The 22,854-nt window shown below is 42.0% G+C and overlaps 2 protein-coding genes across 2 annotated transcripts; both read left to right on the top strand.

Annotated features, from left to right (window-relative positions):
* Window positions 1-2,134: 2,134 nt before the first annotated feature.
* Window positions 2,135-11,337, top strand: RO3G_10607 (uncharacterized protein; the record flags this gene model as incomplete). Its single annotated transcript, XM_067665192.1, has 9 exons — window positions 2,135-2,354; window positions 2,451-2,804; window positions 2,860-3,609; window positions 3,664-3,903; window positions 3,954-4,190; window positions 4,242-4,745; window positions 4,803-7,637; window positions 7,701-8,216; window positions 8,273-11,337. The coding sequence occupies 9 exons, from the start codon at window positions 2,135-2,137 to the stop codon at window positions 11,335-11,337; spliced, it is 8,721 nt and encodes a 2,906-aa protein (XP_067521293.1).
* Window positions 11,338-11,640: 303 nt separating this feature from the next.
* On the top strand, window positions 11,641-22,656 carry RO3G_10608 (uncharacterized protein; the record flags this gene model as incomplete). The annotated part of the gene is made up of 3 exons (XM_067665193.1): window positions 11,641-15,691; window positions 15,776-20,707; window positions 20,762-22,656. The coding sequence occupies 3 exons, from the start codon at window positions 11,641-11,643 to the stop codon at window positions 22,654-22,656; spliced, it is 10,878 nt and encodes a 3,625-aa protein (XP_067521294.1).
* Between the last annotated feature and the right edge of the window lie 198 nt (window positions 22,657-22,854).

Below are 22,854 nucleotides of genomic sequence, written 5' to 3' on the forward strand. Positions count from 1 at the left end.
TGCGCTTTATTTCCTTTTTTTCTTCTTCTTGTGTCTGTGATTGAATGTGGAGGATCCTTTTGGTAATTATATCCATTTTAGGTAATTATTCAACTCTACGTTTTCCTGCCTTGATTTTTTTTTTTTTCAGGCACACATCCGAGATCAAGTCTATCAAAGTCAAATCATACCAAGGGATACTTGTTTATTCAAATAAAGAGTGTTGTCTTATTTTATTGATTTGGTTTCAAGAAATAGTTTTTAAATTTTTTTTTTTTTTTTGTTGGTTGAAATCGATTGAAATAAATGCAAGAGAAAGAAGAAAGGCATCACTGAATGATCTGCAAGTTTATATTTCTGTGACTTGATTTGTTTTTTTTATTACTAAACTACCTTGACTTCTTTATGCAGCTTGAAAAGGAAATGATTCATCTATCACTTTGATCTTTTCTTTTTTTCCCAAACCTTTTCAAGACATGAAACACAGACTACATTTCACCCTATTTTTTTTTTTTTTTCTACTGAAACATGTTTATGTCATCCACCTTTTTCTTTCTCTACAAACATTTTCTTTTTTTCTTTTCTACCTCTTTTTTGCTTATTGTTTTCATACGCAAACATTCACTGTCACACGATGGCAACTGAATCAGAAGAATACATTTGAACATTGTTTGGCTTTAGCGTATAGAAAAAAAAAACCACTTTTTTTATTTATTTTCAGATTGTTTATGGTATAGGCTACTGTTCTTGGAAAAAAAAAAAAAAAAAAAAACTCAGAGAACTCGGATCGAATGGCGACTTTTTAGCAAAGTATTTGAAAGAGTGACTCTTTTTATAGAAAAGTATATTGAATACGCGTTGTGATAGAAAGAGATGAAGATGACCAGAAGGTACTGTATCCTTGATGAGGGGAACTTTAGGCTGTAAGATTTTCAAAAGATGAAATGATTTTCAGGTCTTGTACTTGCATGAAATGATTTTTTAGGTTGACTGGTGTTCATTCGGTTCACTCATCCATGTCGAGGCCCTGATAATACTTTTGAAAACGTTGTGTTTTGATGAGTAATCGAAAAGACGCTAAAGACATATGATTTCTTTGCCGGTATTCCGATAAACATAGAAATCGGTTATTGAACTTTATAAAGCATTTGAAAAAAAAAAAAAGAATGCGCGTCTTTGAAACAAAAAAAGAATGGATTAAAGATGAAATACCAAACTGTTTCATGTCTCTCTTTCTTAGGTGATTACCATTCTCGTCTCTCTCTTTCTTTCTTTTTTAAAAAACAGTCAAGTTGGGGTACACAAATAACAGAGTCTAAAGTTAAACTGCTTGCTATCTTTTAATGGTAATAAAAGTATATATAGCATTCAAACCTATCCCTTTTTTTCTTTTATTTTCTGTCAAAATGAGAAGAAAGATCACAAGTTCTTTTGATGATCGAAACCTTCTTTTTTCTTGTAATACGATTACCTCTCTCTCTCTTTCTCTCTTTCCTTTCTCTCTTTTTTAAAGATGTCTCTTTTTTTCTTTCAAAAGATGTTTATCTCTTCTTTGAAAACACAACAAGCTCTTTTTATTATTTGTATTAAAAAATTAAGGTTTCAAGGTACTTTAGAATATTACACAAATTACTTTATTTGTAAAAGAAGAATCGAAAGCTTTGTCCGAGAAAAAAGCAAAAGAAGGGGGGGGGGACATTGGAATGTACACGGTCGAAACTTTATGAAAGGAAATCTAGCCCAGTAGTACACTGATAGCTTAAATTTCTCTTCTTAAAACAACACTCTTTCAATAGTATCCTTTTCCCCCTTCTCTTTCCTTTTTTTTTATTTTTTTATTCCATCTCATAATTTGATAGATGGATTGAAATGGACTCTATCTTTTTATAATTCACATACACATGCTTTAAAAAAGAAAATATGATTTAAAAGTGACACAGACAGCGTAATACAAGCATATGTGCTACGCTAAATTCAAAGCACTTTTTTTTTATAATATGCACATAGACATTCACAGATGACAAGTGTTACAAGTTTTGTTTTTTAATAAAAGAATATTATCGTCACATTTCTCTCTTTACTTCTTCTTTTACTTTCTCTTTTTTTTTAATCAAGAATCAAGCCAAACCCTTTTTTCTTTTTTTTTTAAAAAAACATGTTTGAAAAAAGTGAAAACTTTCCTGAAAATTGGTTCTTTATCAAGAACCACAGTAATGGCTATGTTTTAATGGTCGAAAATGAATCTCAAGAGACCGGCAGTCCTATCGTCCTCTCCACCATTCGTACCAAGGACTATGCCTCTCAACTTTGGCGTTATGACCCCAAGGGTTTCCTCATTAATAAAAAATCTGGCCAAGTGATGGATGTCGCCAAAGGTAACGTTCTTTAACACACGCTACGGGATAAATCCGAAACGTTCGGATTTTAAAATTCTTTTGATTGGACAACACACTTATTTTTTTTTAATTCAGGTAACGCAAAGGCTGGCGTCGACATTGTCCAGCAAATCCAATCGACGAATCTGAAAGAAGAAGATAATTATCAAAAGTTTGGTTTATCTCCTCATGGTCATATTTACTTGATGAACAAGTCTTCTCTTGTTCTCGGTATCAAAGAATCCTTTTTTGCTCGTCGTGAAGGTCTTCATGTTCACCTTCAGTTGGTCGACAAGCGTAATCTGGATCGTAAAGAACAACGTTGGGATTTCGTTCTTCCTATCGTCAAGGAAAAGCCTGATCCTGCCAAACGTAGTTCAAGTTCTAGTACTGTTAGCACTTCTACCCCCACTAAATTACCCGCTACTGTGGCACAACTTAAAGAAGATGGTAAATTTTTTTATTTTTTTTTATTCAACAATACTTATCCCCCTCCCTTTCACAGATGCTCGTTCTGTTCATTCTACCGGTTCAGGTCGTTCAAGTATCGATCAAGATGAATCCGTTCGTATCCCCATCGGATCCTTCCCTGATTCTCCCTTCTTTTTAAAATCGGATGCTTCTGGTCTTTATATCAGTACCGAATCCATCACGTCTACCAAACCCGGCAGTATCCTCTCGATTGACTCCCTTCGTAAAAAGGGCTATGACAGTCAACTCTGGACATTCGATCCTTCCAACCATCGTATTGTCAACAAGATGACCAAGCTCGTCTTGGGTGTCGAACACAACTCGATCAAGGACGGTGCCTATGTCTGTCAGGTGGCCTCGTCCACCGCCCAAGACAAGACCCAGGCCTGGACACTCTCACCCGAAGGCGAGGTCACCTTAAAGAACGATCCTAGTTTTGTCATCGGCTTCAAGGAAAGTTGGTTTGGTAATCGTGAAGGGGCTCATCTTCACCTTCAAAAGAAACTCAAGGGGAACCAGCAGCAAAAGTTCACAGTGGTCATGCCGATCTTTAAGAAATCAGAGACGGTCAAGGTCGAAAAGAGAGGTGTCTTCCCCGAAGGTTGGTTCTTTGTCAAAAGTCAAGCACACGGTCTGGTCTTGACCGTCTTAGAAACCGGTACGATCGCGGCCGAAGTGGAGGCTGCCAAGCTGGACACGTCCAATTACTCCCGTCAGCTTTGGAAGTCTGAAAATGGCTACCTGGTCAATAAAGCCTCGGAGATGGTACTCGATATTCGTGGAGGTATGTGCAGATATCACTGGGCGACCGTGAGCTAACATTTTAAAAAAAAAACAGGAGCCATCGCTTCCGGTGCTACCATCTGTCAATACACAAAAAAGACGGAAAACAATGAAAACCAGCAGTGGGGCCTGACCGTCGAAGGCTCCATTCACCCAGAGTCCAACAAGAACCTCATCTTGACCGTCAAGGAAAACGAGACGGTTCGATCTGCTTTGTTCTTGTCCGAAAAGAAGGCGCACGATCACAAGGGACAGTGTTGGAACTTTGTTGTGCCCGTGTTTAAAAAAAAACAAGGTAAGTCAACCAAGCGAGACATCTCTCATCCGCTCACTTTCTATTGATAGTCACCTCGACCGTCAAAAAGACCAGCTCTTTCAAACTCGCCAGTTATCCTTCCGGCTGGTTCTTTATTCGTTCTTATCTCGAAGGCTCTACGACCGAATCCCCCTATGTCTTGACAGCCACAGAAAAATCCATTGGATTATCCTTATTGGATCGTGAAAATTGGCAAACACAACTCTGGTCCTACTCGGACGGCAAGTTGATCAGTTATTCTACAGACCTTGTGATCCACGTCGACTGTAAGTCCTTTTGGTTTTTTCTGATGTAAAACTAACGTCTTGATTCACTAGCATTTGCAGCTGGTTCCGAGCTTGTGCAAAGTTCAACGTCAGATAAGGAATGGTTCATGACCATGGATGGTTACCTCTTGTACGGTTCCGATAAAGAAAAGCTGGCCTTATCCGTCGCAGGAGAAAAGGGTCAATATAAGCTGATCATCACACATCACAAGTATTCTCAAGAGTTTCGTTGGGGTTTCTTGGTTCCCAAGTTTGGCTACCGTCAAGGCCGTCAGATCCTCATCCAGTGGTCTCTCGTCGTCCTTCGTGAATACCGCAAGCTCATCAAGACCACGGTCACAACCACCGCTGTGGATCATCCGATCGCCGAATGGCCACAGGGCGAATTCTTTATTAGAGGTTCTGAGGGATATGCCTTGGTGCCTGAAAAGTCAGAGGCTGGATCTCTTGTGGTCATGAAGCAACTTGAAACAGAAAACGCAGAGTTATTCAAGTGGACCTATCGCAACGGTTATCTTGTACACGTTCTTTCTAAATACGTGTTGCGTATTCAAGGTAAGATAAAAAGGGGGGGAGAAATCAAGCAGGGCAAGGGAACTAAAGATGTTTTAGATAAACTGGTGGATGGTGCCAAACTTCAATTGACGACAGAAGCCGCTGGTGACGAATATCAATACTGGTTACTGAAAACGAACGGACAGATTGTGTCCAAGAAGGATCAAAAGTTTGGCTTGAACCTGGTTCAAATCAACGGTGTCTGGACCGTCCAGATCTCATCGACCCAATACCATGCCTGGCGATTACTTTATGGCATCTACGAACGTCGTTATTCTGAAAAGGAACAAAAGGACATCCTTTACCTCACTCGCTTCCAGAGAATCATCCTCACGCTTCTGGTCAACTATAAACACAACGTCGACCGCAAGCTCGTCACACGTTCCTTTGGTGTCTTCCCCGAAGGCTGGATGTTTATCCGATCCAAACACCATCCTGAACTGGTGATCACGATCTCTGAGAAAAAGAAGGGTGCCAAGTTGATCTTGTCCAAGTTGGATTTCAAATCGTTTGCTCGTCAGCTCTGGCGATTCCGAGACGATCACTGCCTGGTCAATATGGAAACCGATTACGTGATGGACGTCGCCGGTGGCAAGCTCTTGCCCCATGCCCAGATCATCCAGTGGAGTCCCAAGTTCCTGCGTTCCAGTCAAAAGAACCAAATCTGGGGTCTCTCGGTCGACGGCGAGATCCATACCGAGACCAACACGAGCCTGGTGCTTGGCTTGAAAGAGCCCAAGGAAGGTGCCGCACTGAAGCTGATGAAACGAGATGAGAAGGGAGAGAGCGCACGCTGGACATTTGCTCGTCCCGTGTTTGGAAAGACAAAGTACAGTACGGTGACCGAGCAGCAGGCTCATCGGGGTGAACTCGTGCTGGAGAGCACAAACGAGCCGGCGATGGACGTGTCCAAGACAGAGAAATACGAACGGGTCAACAAGCGAGTGGTCACCCGTCGTTATGGTATCTTTCCTACCGGCGGCTTCTTTATCCGCTGCACCTGTGGCGAACGTCCTCTGGCACTCACCGTCGAACGAGGCGAACGCCTCACCGTCGTCCTCCGTGCCCTTAACTTTAAGCAATACAAATCCCAACTCTGGACTTATTCCGATGGTTACCTGGTCAATGAAGAAACCGGCCTGGTCCTGGACGCCCAAGCATCTGAAGATCTCTCTCTCGAAGGTCCTCAACCTCAACTTTACCTGCATCCCAAGGCCTCCAACGAGGGTCAATTCTGGGACCTTGGTGCTGAGGGTGAGATTCATTTGAGATCCAACGAACGATTGACGATCGGTGTTGCCAAGCCTGAAGAAGCCTCTGTCGAAGGTGCCCTGGTGGGTCTTCAAAAGATTCGTGTGGTTCGCTCTGAATCGGATCACAAAGAGGTCACTCATCTCAAATCCGATGCTTGGTTGCGTTGGTCCTTCTCCAAACCTGTCTTTGGCAAACGTACAACCACCACCACTTCACCTGGTGAATCCACAGCCGATGTAGAAATTGCTGCCTGTGAAGAGCAGACGACGATCGTCAAGGAACAAGATGAAGAACTTCAAGAAGACGAAGAAGAATATGAAGAAGAATACGACGAGGAGGAAGCAGAGGGTGGAAGCGAGAGTCGTGTGGAAGAAACAGCCAATGATGCTGAGATCGAAACACCTATCCAAACCCCATCCTCCTCTTCCGACACCAGCATGTCCAAGTCGGGTGTGAGCATCGTGGCTGCTGGAACGATCGCCGCCGCGGCCGTTTCTGCCGTGGCTCCTGAGCCTACCAAGCCAGTGACAGAGGAGGCTACGAAACCCGTGACGACGACGACGCCCAAGGCATCTTCTTCTGACGTGACCAAGACCGCGGCAGATGCAACCGTTGTCCAGGTCGAGAAAGTCACTGAGATCGCTCGACCTAGCTCTCCCTCTCGCGTGTCCTCTCCTCCAGGCTCCCGTTCCGGTTCCCCTTCACGCCCCGGCTCTCCCTCGCGCAAACCGAAGCGTAACTCATCGGATCGTACGAACCGTAACACGTTCAAGTTGGATGAAAACTATGTGCCTACGGGTTTTGAAAAAATCGTACGATACAAGAACCATGTCGGTAACTTTCCCGAGGGCGGTTACTTTTTCATCAAGAGTTCCTTGCACGGCTATGTCCTGGAGCTCGTCGGTACTGCTGTGGATGGGGCTGATATCGTGTTGACTCGCATGAAGTCTACCGACTATGCCGGTCAGCTTTGGTCCTACAAGGATGGTTATTTGGTCAATCTGAAGGGAGGTCATGGTTTGGTTTTGGATGCATCGAAAGAAGATTCGATCGCGGCCGGTGAACGTCTTCATCTGTCCAAGAAGAATGAGGACGTGAACGACAATGATGACCAGCTTTGGGAATTCAATCATGAAAGCATGATTCCTCTCTTGAACAAGCGCAACATTGTTTTGTCTGTCAAGGAACTCAAACGTAGTGATAAGTATGTTCAAATCGACGTTTACTGTCAAGAGGCCAAGCCCCTTGTCAAGAAGGAAGCTCGCCCCGAACAACGCTGGGAGGTCTTGATTCCCTCCTTGATCCCTATCACTCAAGGCGAATCCGGCGTGAAGATTGTTGAATCTGGCAAGATTGACGCTGTCACCAGTTCTGCAGCTGCCGTTGTGTCTTACAAGTGGCTCAAGGAAACGTTCTGTCACCGTGTCACTGCTCAAAACCAGTGGCCTAGCACAGAAGGCTGGTTCTTTATTCGCTTTGGTACCAAGAATCATTTCCTTGCCTCAGGTGAAACGGCTCAAAGTGAAGTTGGACTTTATGAAGTGTCTGAAAAAGTAGATTATAGACGATTCTTATGGACCTATGTTGACGGATACTTGATCAATTACCGCTACATGCTTCGTTTGATCTTGAGTACTTGTAAGTGTTGATCTACATATCCAACCTTGATGTACTAATTCTCCTTTTTATATATATATATAGCTCGTCGATGGGTCTTGTCGAATGCTCATACCACACTTAACCAAAAGTTCTATATTTCACCCAACGGTTCACTTTCTATCCGTATCCACAAGACAATTTACTATATTCGCTTCATTGTCGTTTCTGGATCTTACAAGTTGGATGTCACGACCGACAACTCTATCAAGGAATCTCAAGGCTTAGAGCTTCATGTGCCTGTTGTTTCTGATGCCAACTACCAAAAGGATCTCGTCTTGGCTTACTCTTCCGCCTATGCCTGGATTCGTAAGCAAAAGACAGATTGGTCCATCTTGAACGCCAGCACTTCTATTCGCAGAGCCATTTTCCCTGTTGCTACCTGGTTCTTTGTCAAGGTCAGTGGTGCTGAGGAATTAGTCTTGTCCGTCACAAGTGATGAATCCAAGTCTCCTCTTGCTTTGAAGAAGTTGGACTTTAAGAACTTTAAATCTCAATTATGGACTTTTAACGAAGGACATTTGATCAACTATGGCAGCAAATTTGTCATTGACGTTGAAGGTATAAAAAAAAATTATTGAAAAAGTTTAGTCCTGACCCTCTTTTTTTTTTTCTAGGTTCTGTTGCTACTTCATCAAAGATCATTCATGGTGCTGAGGCTGGTGTCAGCACTCAAAAATGGATCTTGACCACTGAAGGTCATATTGAACTTGAAGCCCATGATCGCTTTGTTCTCGGTACAAAAGAAATCAAGGATAGTAGTTTCATTGTCCTTGGTTCTTCCAAGACACCCAGTGATGTCAAGCCCATCCAATGGAAGTTCTCTACTCCTGTCTTTGGCAAGAAGACTGTCACTACAACTACAACCACTGGCGCTCAACCTACTCAACAGCCTGCCGCCCCAGTTGACATTGCCAAGGCAATTGAGGAAGGGGCTGTCATCGAGAGTGCTGAAGAAGTGGCTACGGTCAACAAGTCCAATCTGGCTCTGACTCGCCGATCCACCAAGACCTCTGTTGACACTTATCGTGAAACGCTTGTGATCATCCGCTGGTGGAGAATTGTGTTGATCCGTCGCCTTGCCAACAGCCGTACTCAAAAGGAATATATGCAAGTTCTTGAAGAATACCGTCAATTGCTACACAGCCGTTTCATCCAATATCTCACAATCTATCGTACCTCGGTCTCTGGTGAGGCATTGCGCGCCATTGAAGATTTTGTTGCTGAAACTGAAGATACGATCGAAAAAGAAATCTTTACAAAGTCCATCACTTACCTCAAGGACTTGAAGGAAGACGATGTAGTGCCTACCAAGGAATTTGATGTCTCTGTCATCGTTTCCGAAGCTTGTGGTAAGATCGAGAAGAAATTGGATACGATTGTTGAGTCCAAGGAAAAACCAGTTGAAAAGAAGGATGAGACTACCTATGAAGTTATTGAGGATCATTCTGAAACTGAGACTGTAGACAAAGCTGTTATTGCGATCGATACTGTTCACATCATCATCCGTCGCTGGATCATCATCATCCGCCGTCGCGTTGTTGAAGCTTCCAAGCAAGGCGCCAAGCCTGAAGAGATTGAAAAGTTGATTAAAGATTCCCGAAAGGAATTGGATACTGAAATCACCCAAGTTCAGACCACTGCTCAGACCACTTTGTCCAAATCACCCTACGTTAGCGCTGGTTATAAGAAGCAATTGGAGCAATCTGTCTCTGATGTCATTGACACCTCCAAAACTGAGTTGGACCGATTTGTATCAAATATTGATGTTCAACAAATCACTGCTTACACCGAAAACGATTGGAATAAGGTGACAGGCGAAATTGAGGATAAGTTGGTCACAAAGGTTCAAGAAAGCAAGTGCTCTATTGAAGAGTACGAAACCACTACCGAAGTTGAAGAACAGCCTGTCACTGTAGACGAGAAAGAGGTTGAAAGCACCAAATTGGATGTGGTGGCCACTGTTGCTGAAACCAAGGCCTATCTGGTCAGCTGGTTTGATAATTTCACAAAAGATGTCACTTGGAGCGTCCAGGAATCTCCCAAGGAAGATACATTAACTGTGATTGATGCAGCCAAACTGGAGGCCGTTTCCAAGATTGAGGAAACCATCGCCTTGCTTTCCATGCTCTCTGGTAGCCTCACTTACTTGACTTGGACTGAGCGTCGTCGTCTGGTCACTTATTTGATCACTGTCAAGACTTACCTTTTGACCAACGTTGATTACTTCAAGTCTGAAGTTGCCAACTCTGACAAGGAGGCTATCTTGAAGATCTGTGATTCTACCTTTGGTAAAGATCAACAAAAGGATGTTCTCAAGAACATTGATGTTGTTGTTGAAAAGGTTACCGGTAAGCCAGTCACTGAAGTCATTTCCGAAGAAACCTATGTTTCCAACATTGAGGTTGTTCATCAAGGTTCTCAACCTACTGTTACTGATGTTACTGACTCCAAGATCATGAAGGTAATCGAAACTAGTTCTGAGACCGCCAGCTCCAAAGTGACGGATGAGGAACACACCAAGGCACCTACCAAGGCCGATAAGGTTGAATCTGTTCTTGAAGATATCGCTGCTGGTGCTGCTGTCAGTGTAGTCGCTGGTGTCGCTGTTGGTGTCGCATCAGGTGTCACTGAAAGTGGACACAAGCCTACTCATGCTGATGTTGTCACCGACGAAGTGGAGGTCATTACCAAAAAGACTTCTGCTGATCAATCCACTGAAACTGTCGTTGACACAGCTGATACTATTACGTCTGATGTCGAAGTCGTCACTGGTGAAACTGAACATGTTGACACTGCAGTTACTGCCGGTAAGATCACTGGACTCGTTACCGGTGAAAAGAAACCTGACGCTGTTCAAGTTGATGTCATTGGCACCGAAACAGTCAAGGCGGATGAAATCGAGACTACAAAGGTCAGTAGTGGCGAGGTTATTGTGGATAACACCAAGGCCGGATCTGATGTTGTTACTGCTGGTACTATTGCCGGGGCTGTAACTGAGACTATCATTTCTGACAAGAAGACTGCTTCCGAAATTGAAGAAGTTGCAAAGAAGTCTGATTCTGTCACGGTTGAAGTCGCTGCCGGTGAAAAGAAGTCAGATATTGTGGTGGACACTACTGATATCAAAAAGGACGCTATTGTCACAACTGATCAAGAAACCGCTATTGAAGTTGTTGACACCGAAAAGCAAAAGGCTCCTAAGACTGATGTCAAACCTGAAACTGTTATTGCTAGTGTCATTGCTGGTGCCGTTACTGAAAACATTATCACTGACAAGGAAACTGCTACTGTTGTTGATACTATTGTCAAAAAATCTGAATCCGTCGATGTTGACGTGATTGTTGGTGAACAGGAAGTTGATACTATTACCAAGGACAAGACAACTTCCGACTCTCATATTGATGTCATTGTCAAAGAGACCAAACAAGTTGTTGACGACAAGAAGACTGTCGTTGATGACAAGAAGACTGTCGTTGATGTCTCTGAGACTGAGGTAATCGGTGAGGAAGTCACTGTCATCGACACTACTGAAGTCACTGGCGTTATCTCTGGTACCGTCACTGAGACCATTGTCAAGGACAAGGACACTGTCTCTGCCATTGATACTATCGTCAAGGACTCTGACTACATCACTGTCGAAGTCATTGCTGGTGACAAGAAGACCAAGGCCATCATTTGATACCACTACTATCACTGATAACACTGAAGTTGATACTGTCACTACTGGTGTTGTTGTTGGCGCTGTTAACGAAGCCATTGTTACCAACAAGGACGTTGCCAAGATCATCAAGGACATTGTCAAGAAGACCGACTCTGTCGATGTTGACATTGTTGTTGGTGAACAGGACGTTGACTCTACTAACAAAGACAAGATCACTTCTGACTCTCAAGTCCAAATTATTGTCAAGAAGACTGATGTCGTTGTTGGTGAGGAAGAGACTGTTGTCAAGACTGTGAAGAAGTGACAGGTGTTACTGGTGTCATGCAAGGCACTGTTACTGAACACATCGTCAAGGACAAGGACACTGTCTCTGCTATTGATACTATGGTCAAGGAATCCGACTCTGTCGATGTCGAAGTCGTTGTAGGTGACAAGAAGACCAAGACTGTGGTCGATACTACCACGATTACTGATGAGACTAAGCCTGATACTGTCACTACTGGTGTCGTTGTTGGTGCTGTCACTGAAGCTATTGTCACTGATAAAGAGGTCGCAACAGTTGTTGAAGACATTGTCAAAAAGACTGACACAGTTGATGTTGACGTGATTGTTGGTGAACAAGAAGTTGATACTATTACCAAGGACAAGACAACTTCCGACTCTCATATTGATGTCATTGTCAAAGAGACCAAACAAGTTGTTGACGACAAGAAGACTGTCGTTGATGACAAGAAGACTGTCGTTGATGTCTCTGAGACTGAGGTAATCGGTGAGGAAGTCACTGTCATCGACACTACTGAAGTCACTGGCGTTATCTCTGGTACCGTCACTGAGACCATTGTCAAGGACAAGGACACTGTCTCTGCTATTGATACTATTGTCAAGGAATCCGACTCTGTCGATGTCGAAGTCGTTGTAGGTGACAAGAAGACCAAGACTGTGGTCGATACTACCACGATTACTGATGAGACTAAGCCTGATACTGTCACTACTGGTGTCGTTGTTGGTGCTGTCACTGAAGCTATTGTCACTGATAAAGAGGTCGCAACAGTTGTTGAAGACATTGTCAAAAAGACTGACACAGTTGATGTTGACGTGATTGTTGGTGAACAAGAAGTTGATACTATTACCAAGGACAAGACAACTTCCGACTCTCATATTGATGTCATTGTCAAAGAGACCAAACAAGTTGTTGACGACAAGAAGACTGTCGTTGATGACAAGAAGACTGTCGTTGATGTCTCTGAGACTGAGGTAATCGGTGAGGAAGTCACTGTCATCGACACTACTGAAGTCACTGGCGTTATCTCTGGTACCGTCACTGAGACCATTGTCAAGGACAAGGACACTGTCTCTGCCATTGATACTATCGTCAAGGACTCTGACTACATCACTGTCGAAGTCATTGCTGGTGACAAGAAGACCAAGGCCATCATTGATACCACTACTATCACTGATAACACTGAAGTTGATACTGTCACTACTGGTGTTGTTGTTGGCGCTGTTAACGAAGCCATTGTTACCAACAAGGACGTTGCCAAGATCATCAAGGACATTGTCAAGAAGACCGACTCTGTCGATGTTGACATTGTTGTTGGTGAACAGGACGTTGACTCTACTAACAAAGACAAGATCACTTCTGACTCTCAAGTCCAAATTATTGTCAAGAAGACTGATGTCGTTGTTGGTGAGGAAGAGACTGTTGTCAAGACTGTTGAAGAAGTGACAGGTGTTACTGGTGTCATTGCAGGCACTGTTACTGAAACCATCGTCAAGGACAAGGACACTGTCTCTGCTATTGATACTATTGTCAAGGAATCCGACTCTGTCGATGTCGAAGTCGTTGTAGGTGACAAGAAGACCAAGACTGTGGTCGATACTACCACGATTACTGATGAGACTAAGCCTGATACTGTCACTACTGGTGTCGTTGTTGGTGCTGTCACTGAAGCTATTGTCACTGATAAAGAGGTCACAACAGTTGTTGAAGACATTGTCAAGAAGACTGACACAGTTGATGTTGACGTGATTGTTGGTGAACAGGAAGTTGATACTATTACCAAGGACAAGACAACTTCCGACTCTCATATTGATGTCATTGTCAAAGAGACCAAACAAGTTGTTGACGATAAGAAGACTGTTGTTGATGTCTCTGAAACTGAATCTAGTGGTGTTATTGCAGGCGCTGTTACTGAAGCTATTGTTAGTGACAAAAAGGTCGCTAGCGCTGTTGAATCTATTGTTACTGATGCAGAGTCTGTCACAGTTGAAATTGTTGGAGGTGATAAGAAGGTTGATACTGTTGTTGATACCTCTGCTGTAGGACAAGTTGCTTCAAAGGTTGATACTGTCAAGAAGACTGACATCTCTAAGGACTTTGAAAATGTTAAGGACACTACCAAGGATTCGGTTACCTCCAAGGTCGGAACTGTTGCTGCTGGTATTGTTGCCGGTGCCGTTGTCGAAGCTATCGCTAACGATAAGCCATCCCAAATTGAAACTACTGTTAGAGAATCCAAGGGCACTATTGTTGAAGTTACTGCAGATGACAAAAAATCGGAGGTTGTCATTGGTGAGGTTGACATAGAAGATGCTACCGTTTCTAAGATTGATGTTACTGTCAAGGAAACCGTTAATTCTGATGTCATTAGTGTTGAGGATGTGGTTACTGATACCTCCGCTACAGTTATCACAGGCACTACTACTGAAGCCATAAGCACTGACAAGGAGACTTCGCCTTCTGTTGAAGTTATTACTGGTGACAAGAAGGTTGATACTGTCTTTGAGATCACAACCGAAGACAAGATTAATATAATTGCCAAGGATTCCGATGCTTCAACCACTGATGTTATTGTTGGTGAGGTTGAAACTGTTGTTGATGTTAGAACTGAAACCGTTACTACTGGTATTGTTACTGACGCTGTTGTTGAAGCTATTTCAAAGGACAAGGAAACCTTGGAAGCTATTCAAGCCATTACCAAGAATGTTTCCTCCATTGATGTAGACGTAATTGTAACTGACAAGACCCAGCCTATATCAGAGGGTGAGACTTCTGCTACAAAAATTGAAATCATCATCAAGGACATTACTGAAGTTGTTGATACCGAAGGTGTTGTTATATCTGAAAAGGACACTGAAGGTGTCGTCGGTTCTGTCTCCAGCGCTGTTACTGATGTTCTCGCGAAGGACAAAGAAACTTTGGCCAAGATTGATGCTGCTATCAAGGAATCTGACTCAGTTATTATCGAGCTTGTTGCTGGAGAAAAGAAGGCCGGTGTTGTTGTTGATACCACCGTAGAAAAGGTCACTATTGACGAGACTGATGTCGTGAAGGATACTTCATCTGTTCCTGTCGATCATGAGAAAGACATCATTCGTGACACTGTTACTGAAATTATCACCGGTGACAAAGAAACTGGTTCCGCCATTGAAACCATCGTTAAGGAATCTGATTCTATTACTGTTGTAGTCGGCACTGCGGAGAAGAAAGTAGAATCTGTTGATACTGTTACTGAAAACAAGACCATCGTTGACTCTACAGTCGATGATGTTAAGCATAAGTCTGATACAGTTGTTGACACATCAAATATTGTAGTCGAAACCGAAGTTGCTGATATTATTTCTGATACTGTTGTCAAAGTCATTACCGCTGATAAAGAAATCGCTTCAACAATTAAAGAGTCTGACTCTGTTATTGTTGAGGTTTCTGCTGATGACAAGAAATCCCGTGGTGTTATTGATGTTCCCAAGAAGGAGAAGAAAACTACTACAGAAACTGTTGAAGAGATTATTACTTCTGAAACCAAGGCTCCTACTGTTATCTCAGTGGATGTATTGGGTGACAAGGACGTCGTTTCTACTGTAAAGGAAACTAGTTCATTTGAAATAGTCTCTGATTCTGACAAGAAGATTGAAATTGTTGAAGCTTCTAAACCTGTTCAAGAGCAAACTGTAATCGAATTTGTTACAAAGAATGAGGCTGTTGCTGCTGGTGTTGTTGTTGGCACTGTTACAGAAGCTGTTATTCGTGACCAGAAGGTTGTTTCTGCTATTGAAGACATTGTCAAGAAGTATGGCGATGTATCTATTGAAGTTGTTACTACCGAAAAGCCCACTGGCTCAATTACCGCTGATTCCAAGATTGGTATTATTATTAAAGAAACAGAAATTGTTAACAACCAACGCATCAAAGAAATTGAAACTGCACCTGTTGACGCTACTGGTATCATCGCTAGCGCTGTGGCTGAACGCATCGTGAAGGACAAGGAAACTGCTTCTAAGGTGGGAAATATTATTGAGCAGTCTGATTCAGTAGCCATCGAAGTCATTGCTGGAACTACTGTTACTCAAAATGTCATTGACGTTACTGATGGTAAATATATAGTTATAAAAATAGCTTTACACTATCAAGTAGCTAACTTCCCCCCCCCCTTTTTTTTTCTTTTCTTAATCTTAGTTGTCATTGATGAAACACAAGTAAAGACTGAAATTGTTTCCATCCCTGAAGCTATCACCGCAGGTGTTATTGCTGGTGGCGTTGTTTCTGCTGTCATTGGAAGCGAAAAGGTTTTATCCAATGTTGATACTATTGTCAAAGGTTCTGGCTCCTTTGACATTGAAGTCATCACCGATAAAGATACAGATAAAGTTAAGCCCACATCACAAATTGGTTTTGTGCTTAAGGAGTCCGCCCCAGTTGATTCTACAGTTACCAAGAAGGATAATACCAGCATTGGCGCTATCGTTGCTCGTACTATTGCGGAATCTGTGCTCGGTAACAAGGACACTTCATCTGTCGTTGGCAATACTGCCCAAACTTCTGATGCTATAGCTATCCAAATTATCTCCGGTGACGAGAAGGTTGAAACCGTAGTTGATACTACTACTATTGTCACTGAAGAAATCGATATTGTTGAAAAAGTAGTGACCGAAACTGTAGCTAATGATATCAAAGAAATATCAGTTATTGATACCAAGAAACCCAAGTCTGTTGATATTATTGACGAAAAGACAACTGCTATTATTGAGGACAAAACCATTCATACTTCTCAAGTCGATGTTATTCAGAAGGAAACTGATCAATGCATCATTGGCGACAAGAAGACCGTTACCAAACCAAACACTGGTGTTTCTAAGACTGAAGGTGCTGTTGCCGCTGTTATTGCTGGTGCTGTCACTGAAGCTATTGTCACTGATAAAGAGGTCGCAACAGTTGTTGAAGACATTGTCAAAAAGACTGACACAGTTGATGTTGACGTGATTGTTGGTGAACAAGAAGTTGATACTATTACCAAGGACAAGACAACTTCCGACTCTCATATTGATGTCATTGTCAAAGAGACCAAACAAGTTGTTGACGACAAGAAGACTGTCGTTGATGACAAGAAGACTGTCGTTGATGTCTCTGAGACTGAGGTAATCGGTGAGGAAGTCACTGTCATCGACACTACTGAAGTCACTGGCGTTATCTCTGGTACCGTCACTGAGACCATTGTCAAGGACAAGGACACTGTCTCTGCCATTGATACTATCGTCAAGGACTCTGACTACATCACTGTCGAAGTCATTGCTGGTGACAAGAAGACCAAGGCCATCATTGATACCACTACTATCACTGATAACACTGAAGTTGATACTGTCACTACTGGTGTTGTTGTTGGCGCTGTTAACGAAGCCATTGTTACCAACAAGGACGTTGCCAAGATCATCAAGGACATTGTCAAGAAGACCGACTCTGTCGATGTTGACATTGTTGTTGGTGAACAGGACGTTGACTCTACTAACAAAGACAAGATCACTTCTGACTCTCAAGTCCAAATTATTGTCAAGAAGACTGATGTCGTTGTTGGTGAGGAAGAGACTGTTGTCAAGACTGTTGAAGAAGTGACAGGTGTTACTGGTGTCATTGCAGGCACTGTTACTGAAACCATCGTCAAGGACAAGGACACTGTCTCTGCTATTGATACTATTGTCAAGGAATCCGACTCTGTCGATGTCGAAGTCGTTGTAGGTGACAAGAAGACCAAGACTGTGGTCGATACTACCACGATTACTGATGAGACTAAGCCTGATACTGTCACTACTGGTGTCGTTGTTGGTGCTGTCACTGAAGCTATTGTCACTGATAAAGAGGTCGCAACAGTTGTTGAAGACATTGTCAAAAAGACTGACACAGTTGATGTTGACGTGATTGTTGGTGAACAAGAAGTTGATACTATTACCAAGGACAAGACAACTTCCGACTCTCATATTGATGTCATTGTCAAAGAGACCAAACAAGTTGTTGACGACAAGAAGACTGTCGTTGATGACAAGAAGACTGTCGTTGATGTCTCTGAGACTGAGGTAATCGGTGAGGAAGTCACTGTCATCGACACTACTGAAGTCACTGGCGTTATCTCTGGTACCGTCACTGAGACCATTGTCAAGGACAAGGACACTGTCTCTGCTATTGATACTATTGTCAAGGAATCCGACTCTGTCGATGTCGAAGTCGTTGTAGGTGACAAGAAGACCAAGACTGTGGTCGATACTACCACGATTACTGATGAGACTAAGCCTGATACTGTCACTACTGGTGTCGTTGTTGGTGCTGTCACTGAAGCTATTGTCACTGATAAAGAGGTCGCAACAGTTGTTGAAGACATTGTCAAAAAGACTGACACAGTTGATGTTGACGTGATTGTTGGTGAACAAGAAGTTGATACTATTACCAAGGACAAGACAACTTCCGACTCTCATATTGATGTCATTGTCAAAGAGACCAAACAAGTTGTTGACGATAAGAAGACTGTTGTTGATGTCTCTGAGACTGAGGTAATCGGTGAGGAAGTCACTGTCATCGACACTACTGAAGTCACTGGCGTTATCTCTGGTACCGTCACTGAGACTATTGTCAAGGACAAGGAAATTGCCACTGCTATCGATACTATTATCAAGGATTCTGACTCTGTTGCCATCGAAGTTACTGCTGGTGGCAAAAAGACTGCAGCTGTAATCGATACTGTCGATATTAAGCAAACCATTGACAAGGTTGATATTGTTGTAAAGAAACCTTCGGATATCATCGTAGATGATGTAACTAAGGTGGATAAAGTGACCAAGGCTGTCGATATTTCTGATGAAGCAATTACTGCTGGTGTTATTTCTAGTGTTGTCGACGAAATTGTGGCTCGTCAAGGGGAAGTTGCTAAAGAATCTGGTGCATTCGCCGTTGAAGTGATTGCAGGTGATAAGACATCAAAGACTGTTGTTGACACTACTTCTGGTGAAAAGGACGTAACAGATATCACTAAGGTTGATGTAGTCGTCAAGCCTTCTGAACAAAACGAAACGACTGAAGATATATCCGAAACTGTCGTTATTGGTGTTGTCGCTGGTAAGATTGCTGAAGCAGTGGTTGCTGACAAAGATACTTCGTCCAAGGTTGAAGCTATCATCAAGGAAACTGGTTCAGTTGTCATTGATGTAGTTGAAAAGGATATCAGGAAGGATACTTCAACTGAAGTCATTGATTCCAAGGTGGATGTCATTGTCAAGAAGGATGATTCTGCTTCCGTCATTGAAAAGCAACTTGAATTTGTATCTTCCGATACCGTGAAAGGTGCAGTTATTGATGCTGTTCTTAAAGACAAAGATGTTGTTTCAACCATTGGAACTATTGTCAAGGAATCTGATTCAGTTGACATTGAAGTAATCGCCGAAGAAGAACAGCCTATTGTGAAGCGTGTGACTGAGGTAGTAACTGGTGATGAAGTTATCGTTGATAGAAAAGAATATATTTCTATCATTGATATTGTTTCCAAATCTCAAGGTACTACTGCTGGTGTTGTCTCTGGTGCTGTTACTGAAGTTATCGTTGGTGATGAAGAAGTTTCTTCTAATGTAGAGACTATCGTCAAAGAATCTGATGCTATTGTTATTGAAGTCACCGTTGATGGAAAGACAACCAAGACTATTGTTGATACTTCTGATGTCGAAAAGACTGTTTCCAAGGTAGATGTCGCTACTCAAGAATCTGGCAAGGACAATGTGTCCAAGGCTCAAGTCATTGCTGCTAGTATTGTTGCTGGTGCAGTTGCTGAGATTGTTAAGCACAAGGAAACTGCTGATGATGAAACCATTCTCACAGAAACTGATGAAGTTGTTATTGAAGTTACTGTTGGAGATAAGAAGGCTGACTCGATAGTCTCATCCAAGAACGTAGAAGACAAGACTGGCTCCAAGAAAATTGAAGTTGTTATCAAGGAACATGATGTTTCTTCTACTGAAGACAAGGATCAAGAAATTGTAGTTGGTACTACTGAAGTAGTTACTACTGGTGTCATTGCCGGTACTATTGTGGAAGCTGTTGTGAATGACACTATTGATACTCAAAGAATCGTCAGCAAATCTGATTCCGTTGATATCGCTGTTGTTACCGAAACCAATGCTACACTTGTTTCTTCAGACAATAAGGTTTCTCTTGATACTAAGGTTGATGTTATTGTAAAGGAAACTGACGAAATCGTCAAACAAGAAGTTAACATTGGATCAGAAACTATTCCTACATCTGTTGTAGCTGGTACTCTCGTTGCCGGTATTGTCAGTGATAAGGATACAGTTGATATCATTGAAACTACTATCAAGGGCTCTGACGAGGTTAATGTTGAAGTTATCACTGAAGATAAGCCTACTAGCGAAGCTGAAAAGATCACCGAATCCGAATCCTATGCTGTTGGTAAAGTTGCCGGTGCTATTACTGAGACAGTTGTTGCCGATAAGGAAAAAGTCTCTGCTATCGAACAAGTCATCAAGAAAGCTGATGATTCCATTACTGTTGAAGTTATTGCTGGTGATAAGAAGACTGAAACTGTTATTGATAAGGCCACAGTTGAAGAAGTTGTTTCTGAAATTGATGTTGTTTCCAAGGACTCTAAGGTTGATACTATTAAAGAAATCGCTGCTGTTGGTGCCGCAATTGGTGCCGCAATTGGTACTGTTGCCGTAATTGATTCTGATGAGAAGAAAAACTCTCCTAAGGAAGCTACAATTAAAGACCAAGTTGTTGATGAGGTTGAGAAATCTACTGTTACTGAAACCGAAGTTGTCTCAGTTGCTGTTGGTTCTGATAAGACTACTAAGGCCAAAGCCAATGAAGTTGTATCTACTGATTTTAAGGTCATTGAGGATATCCAAGTCACTACTGATGTCATTACCGTTGGCGAAAAGGACGTAATCAAGACTCAGACACACGAAGATAAACAAGTTGTTGTGGATGTTGAGGATTACAAGGTTGAAGATGTTACGAAGGTGGATCGTATTGAAGGCGTTGTTATCGGTGAGCATGATGTGCAAGAAGGTGATGCAAGCAAGACTTCTGTTACTGTTTCAAGAGAAATCACTCCAGGTAAGATGCTTTGATTATATGATTAAATTTTTTTATATTAACCAAAATGCATAGTTGAAAATGTTGAAGTCATTGGCCATGTCGAAAAGGCTGCTGAGACTACTTATGGTTGGTTCTCTGGTCTCGTTGAAAAGATTAATTCTATGCTTGAAGTCGGTGATTGTGCTGAAGATGTGAATGCTGCCATTGCTGCTGAAGAATCTCAATTGCAAATCATCCTTGAAAAATCCAAGGCTGGCTCTAGTGCTGAAGTACAAGAATTGGATGTTTACTACGATAAGCTCCATGAATCTGTCAAATCTCAAATATCTGGTATCAAGACTTCTGTCAATGAAGCCTATGTTGATAACAAGGTTCCTCAAAAGATCACTTTCCATAATGCTAAGGAAGAATTAAAGAAGACACTTGATGTTCAACTTAAAGAAACCAAGCAAGCCGTTTATGAAAAGGTTGCTCCCAAGACTACCACTCAAAAAGTTGACGTTGACTCCGATTCAATTGCTATCATTGCTGTCTCTGATACAAAGCCTGCTGTAGTTCCTGAAAAGATTGTTGATGTTATTCGCTATGAAAATGTTGAACAAGCCCAAAAGGAGACTCAACAAGTCGTTGCTACTGTTGTTCAAGATACTCAAGCCAAGCTGTCATCTTGGTATGATATTCTTTTTGGTAAAATCAGAGGTGTCATTGCCTCTACTGAAGTTAGTGCTGACGATAAGAAGAAAGAAATTCAACAGCTTATCACAGATGCTAATAAAGAAGCTTCTGTTATTATTACTGAAGCCAAGAAAGCCTTTGAATTCGATTACACAGTCTCTGAAGATTGTGATTCTAATGTGGCTGTCACTGTTCAAGGTGCTCAAAAGCAAGCTATTGAATCATTTGACAACATTCAAAAGATTGTTTCAACTCAAATATGCGCTGTTGAGGAAATTGTAGTCTCTGATGAAGATATCGAAGTCATTGAAGAGAAGGTTTCCATCATTGAATCCCAATCCAAGCGTAACGCTGTCGTTGCTCTTGAAAATACTACTGAAACTGCCATTTCTGTTGGATTTGAAGGAAAATCTGTGACATGGATCGAAACCACTGAGTTCCCTGTCTCATTCAAGGATGTCAAGGCATTTGCTTTTGATTTGCCCGATACTGTTCTTAACTACCGTTTGACCATTTCTCAAGCCTGGAACACAATTGTTTCTAAGAAGAAACCATCTACTTTTGCTCATGTCGATGTTGAAAAGCTTGTGGTCAGATGGTACAATGTCTTCCTTGAACAACGTTGCAAGATCGACTACTCTACTTGTGATCGTGAAGTCCTTCTTATCTCTTTGAGATTAATTTTATCCGAATTCTCTCTTGAAAAAGCGTTTACTGATGAAGAATTGAACACCCTTTGTACAACTTGGTTCAAGCTTCAACCTTTCCAAGACAGTACTTCCAGTCTTCAAAAGATTAAGCAACTTGATGGTATGTTTGCTGTCTCTATCTCATGCGGATTCAAGCTCTGTACCTTAATGAAGGTGGCAAGACATGCTGGACTTAACTGGCACGCTCAACTCACTGGTGATGTGTTCGCTGCTTGTATTGCTAGAGATAACTTTACTGATCTCAGAAGCACTTCTGCTACTGTCCTTTCTAACGCCGCTATGCTTTGTTGCTTAAAGGATCCTAGTGAACTCGCTGTTGTTTCTTCCAACCCAGAAATCCTCCAAGTTGCTAAGCAAAATGGAGCCAAGACTGTATTAATTGATCGCCAAGAAAACATTCCTGCTCAAGACTTTGATATTCATTTTGATGGTTTAGACATCTTTGCTGAAAGTTATGAAGCATTCGTTGAAACTAAAGCCGTTACAAAGGTAGAAGCTCCAGTTACTCGTTCTTGGTTTCAAAGAGTAGTCGCTACTGTAGCTGATGCTGCTGAAACAGTTACTAATGCTGTTATCGGCTAAAGAAAAACGTGTACACTGTTATCCATTTCATAAAAATACAACTAAAATAAACTAAAAATTTTAACAAAAACCAACTTGTATTTATATTGTTTTTTATTATGTTGAGAGTGTGAAAACACCATTGTCTTAAATGATGTTTCTCAAAATAATTGTAAGTAGCAAAGCCGAATTTGTTTCGTATAAAACAGTTTACCACCC

This window comes from Rhizopus delemar, genomic scaffold (genome assembly GCF_000149305.1).
Source record: "Rhizopus delemar RA 99-880 supercont3.8 genomic scaffold, whole genome shotgun sequence".
NCBI lineage: Eukaryota > Fungi > Mucoromycota > Mucoromycetes > Mucorales > Rhizopodaceae > Rhizopus > Rhizopus delemar.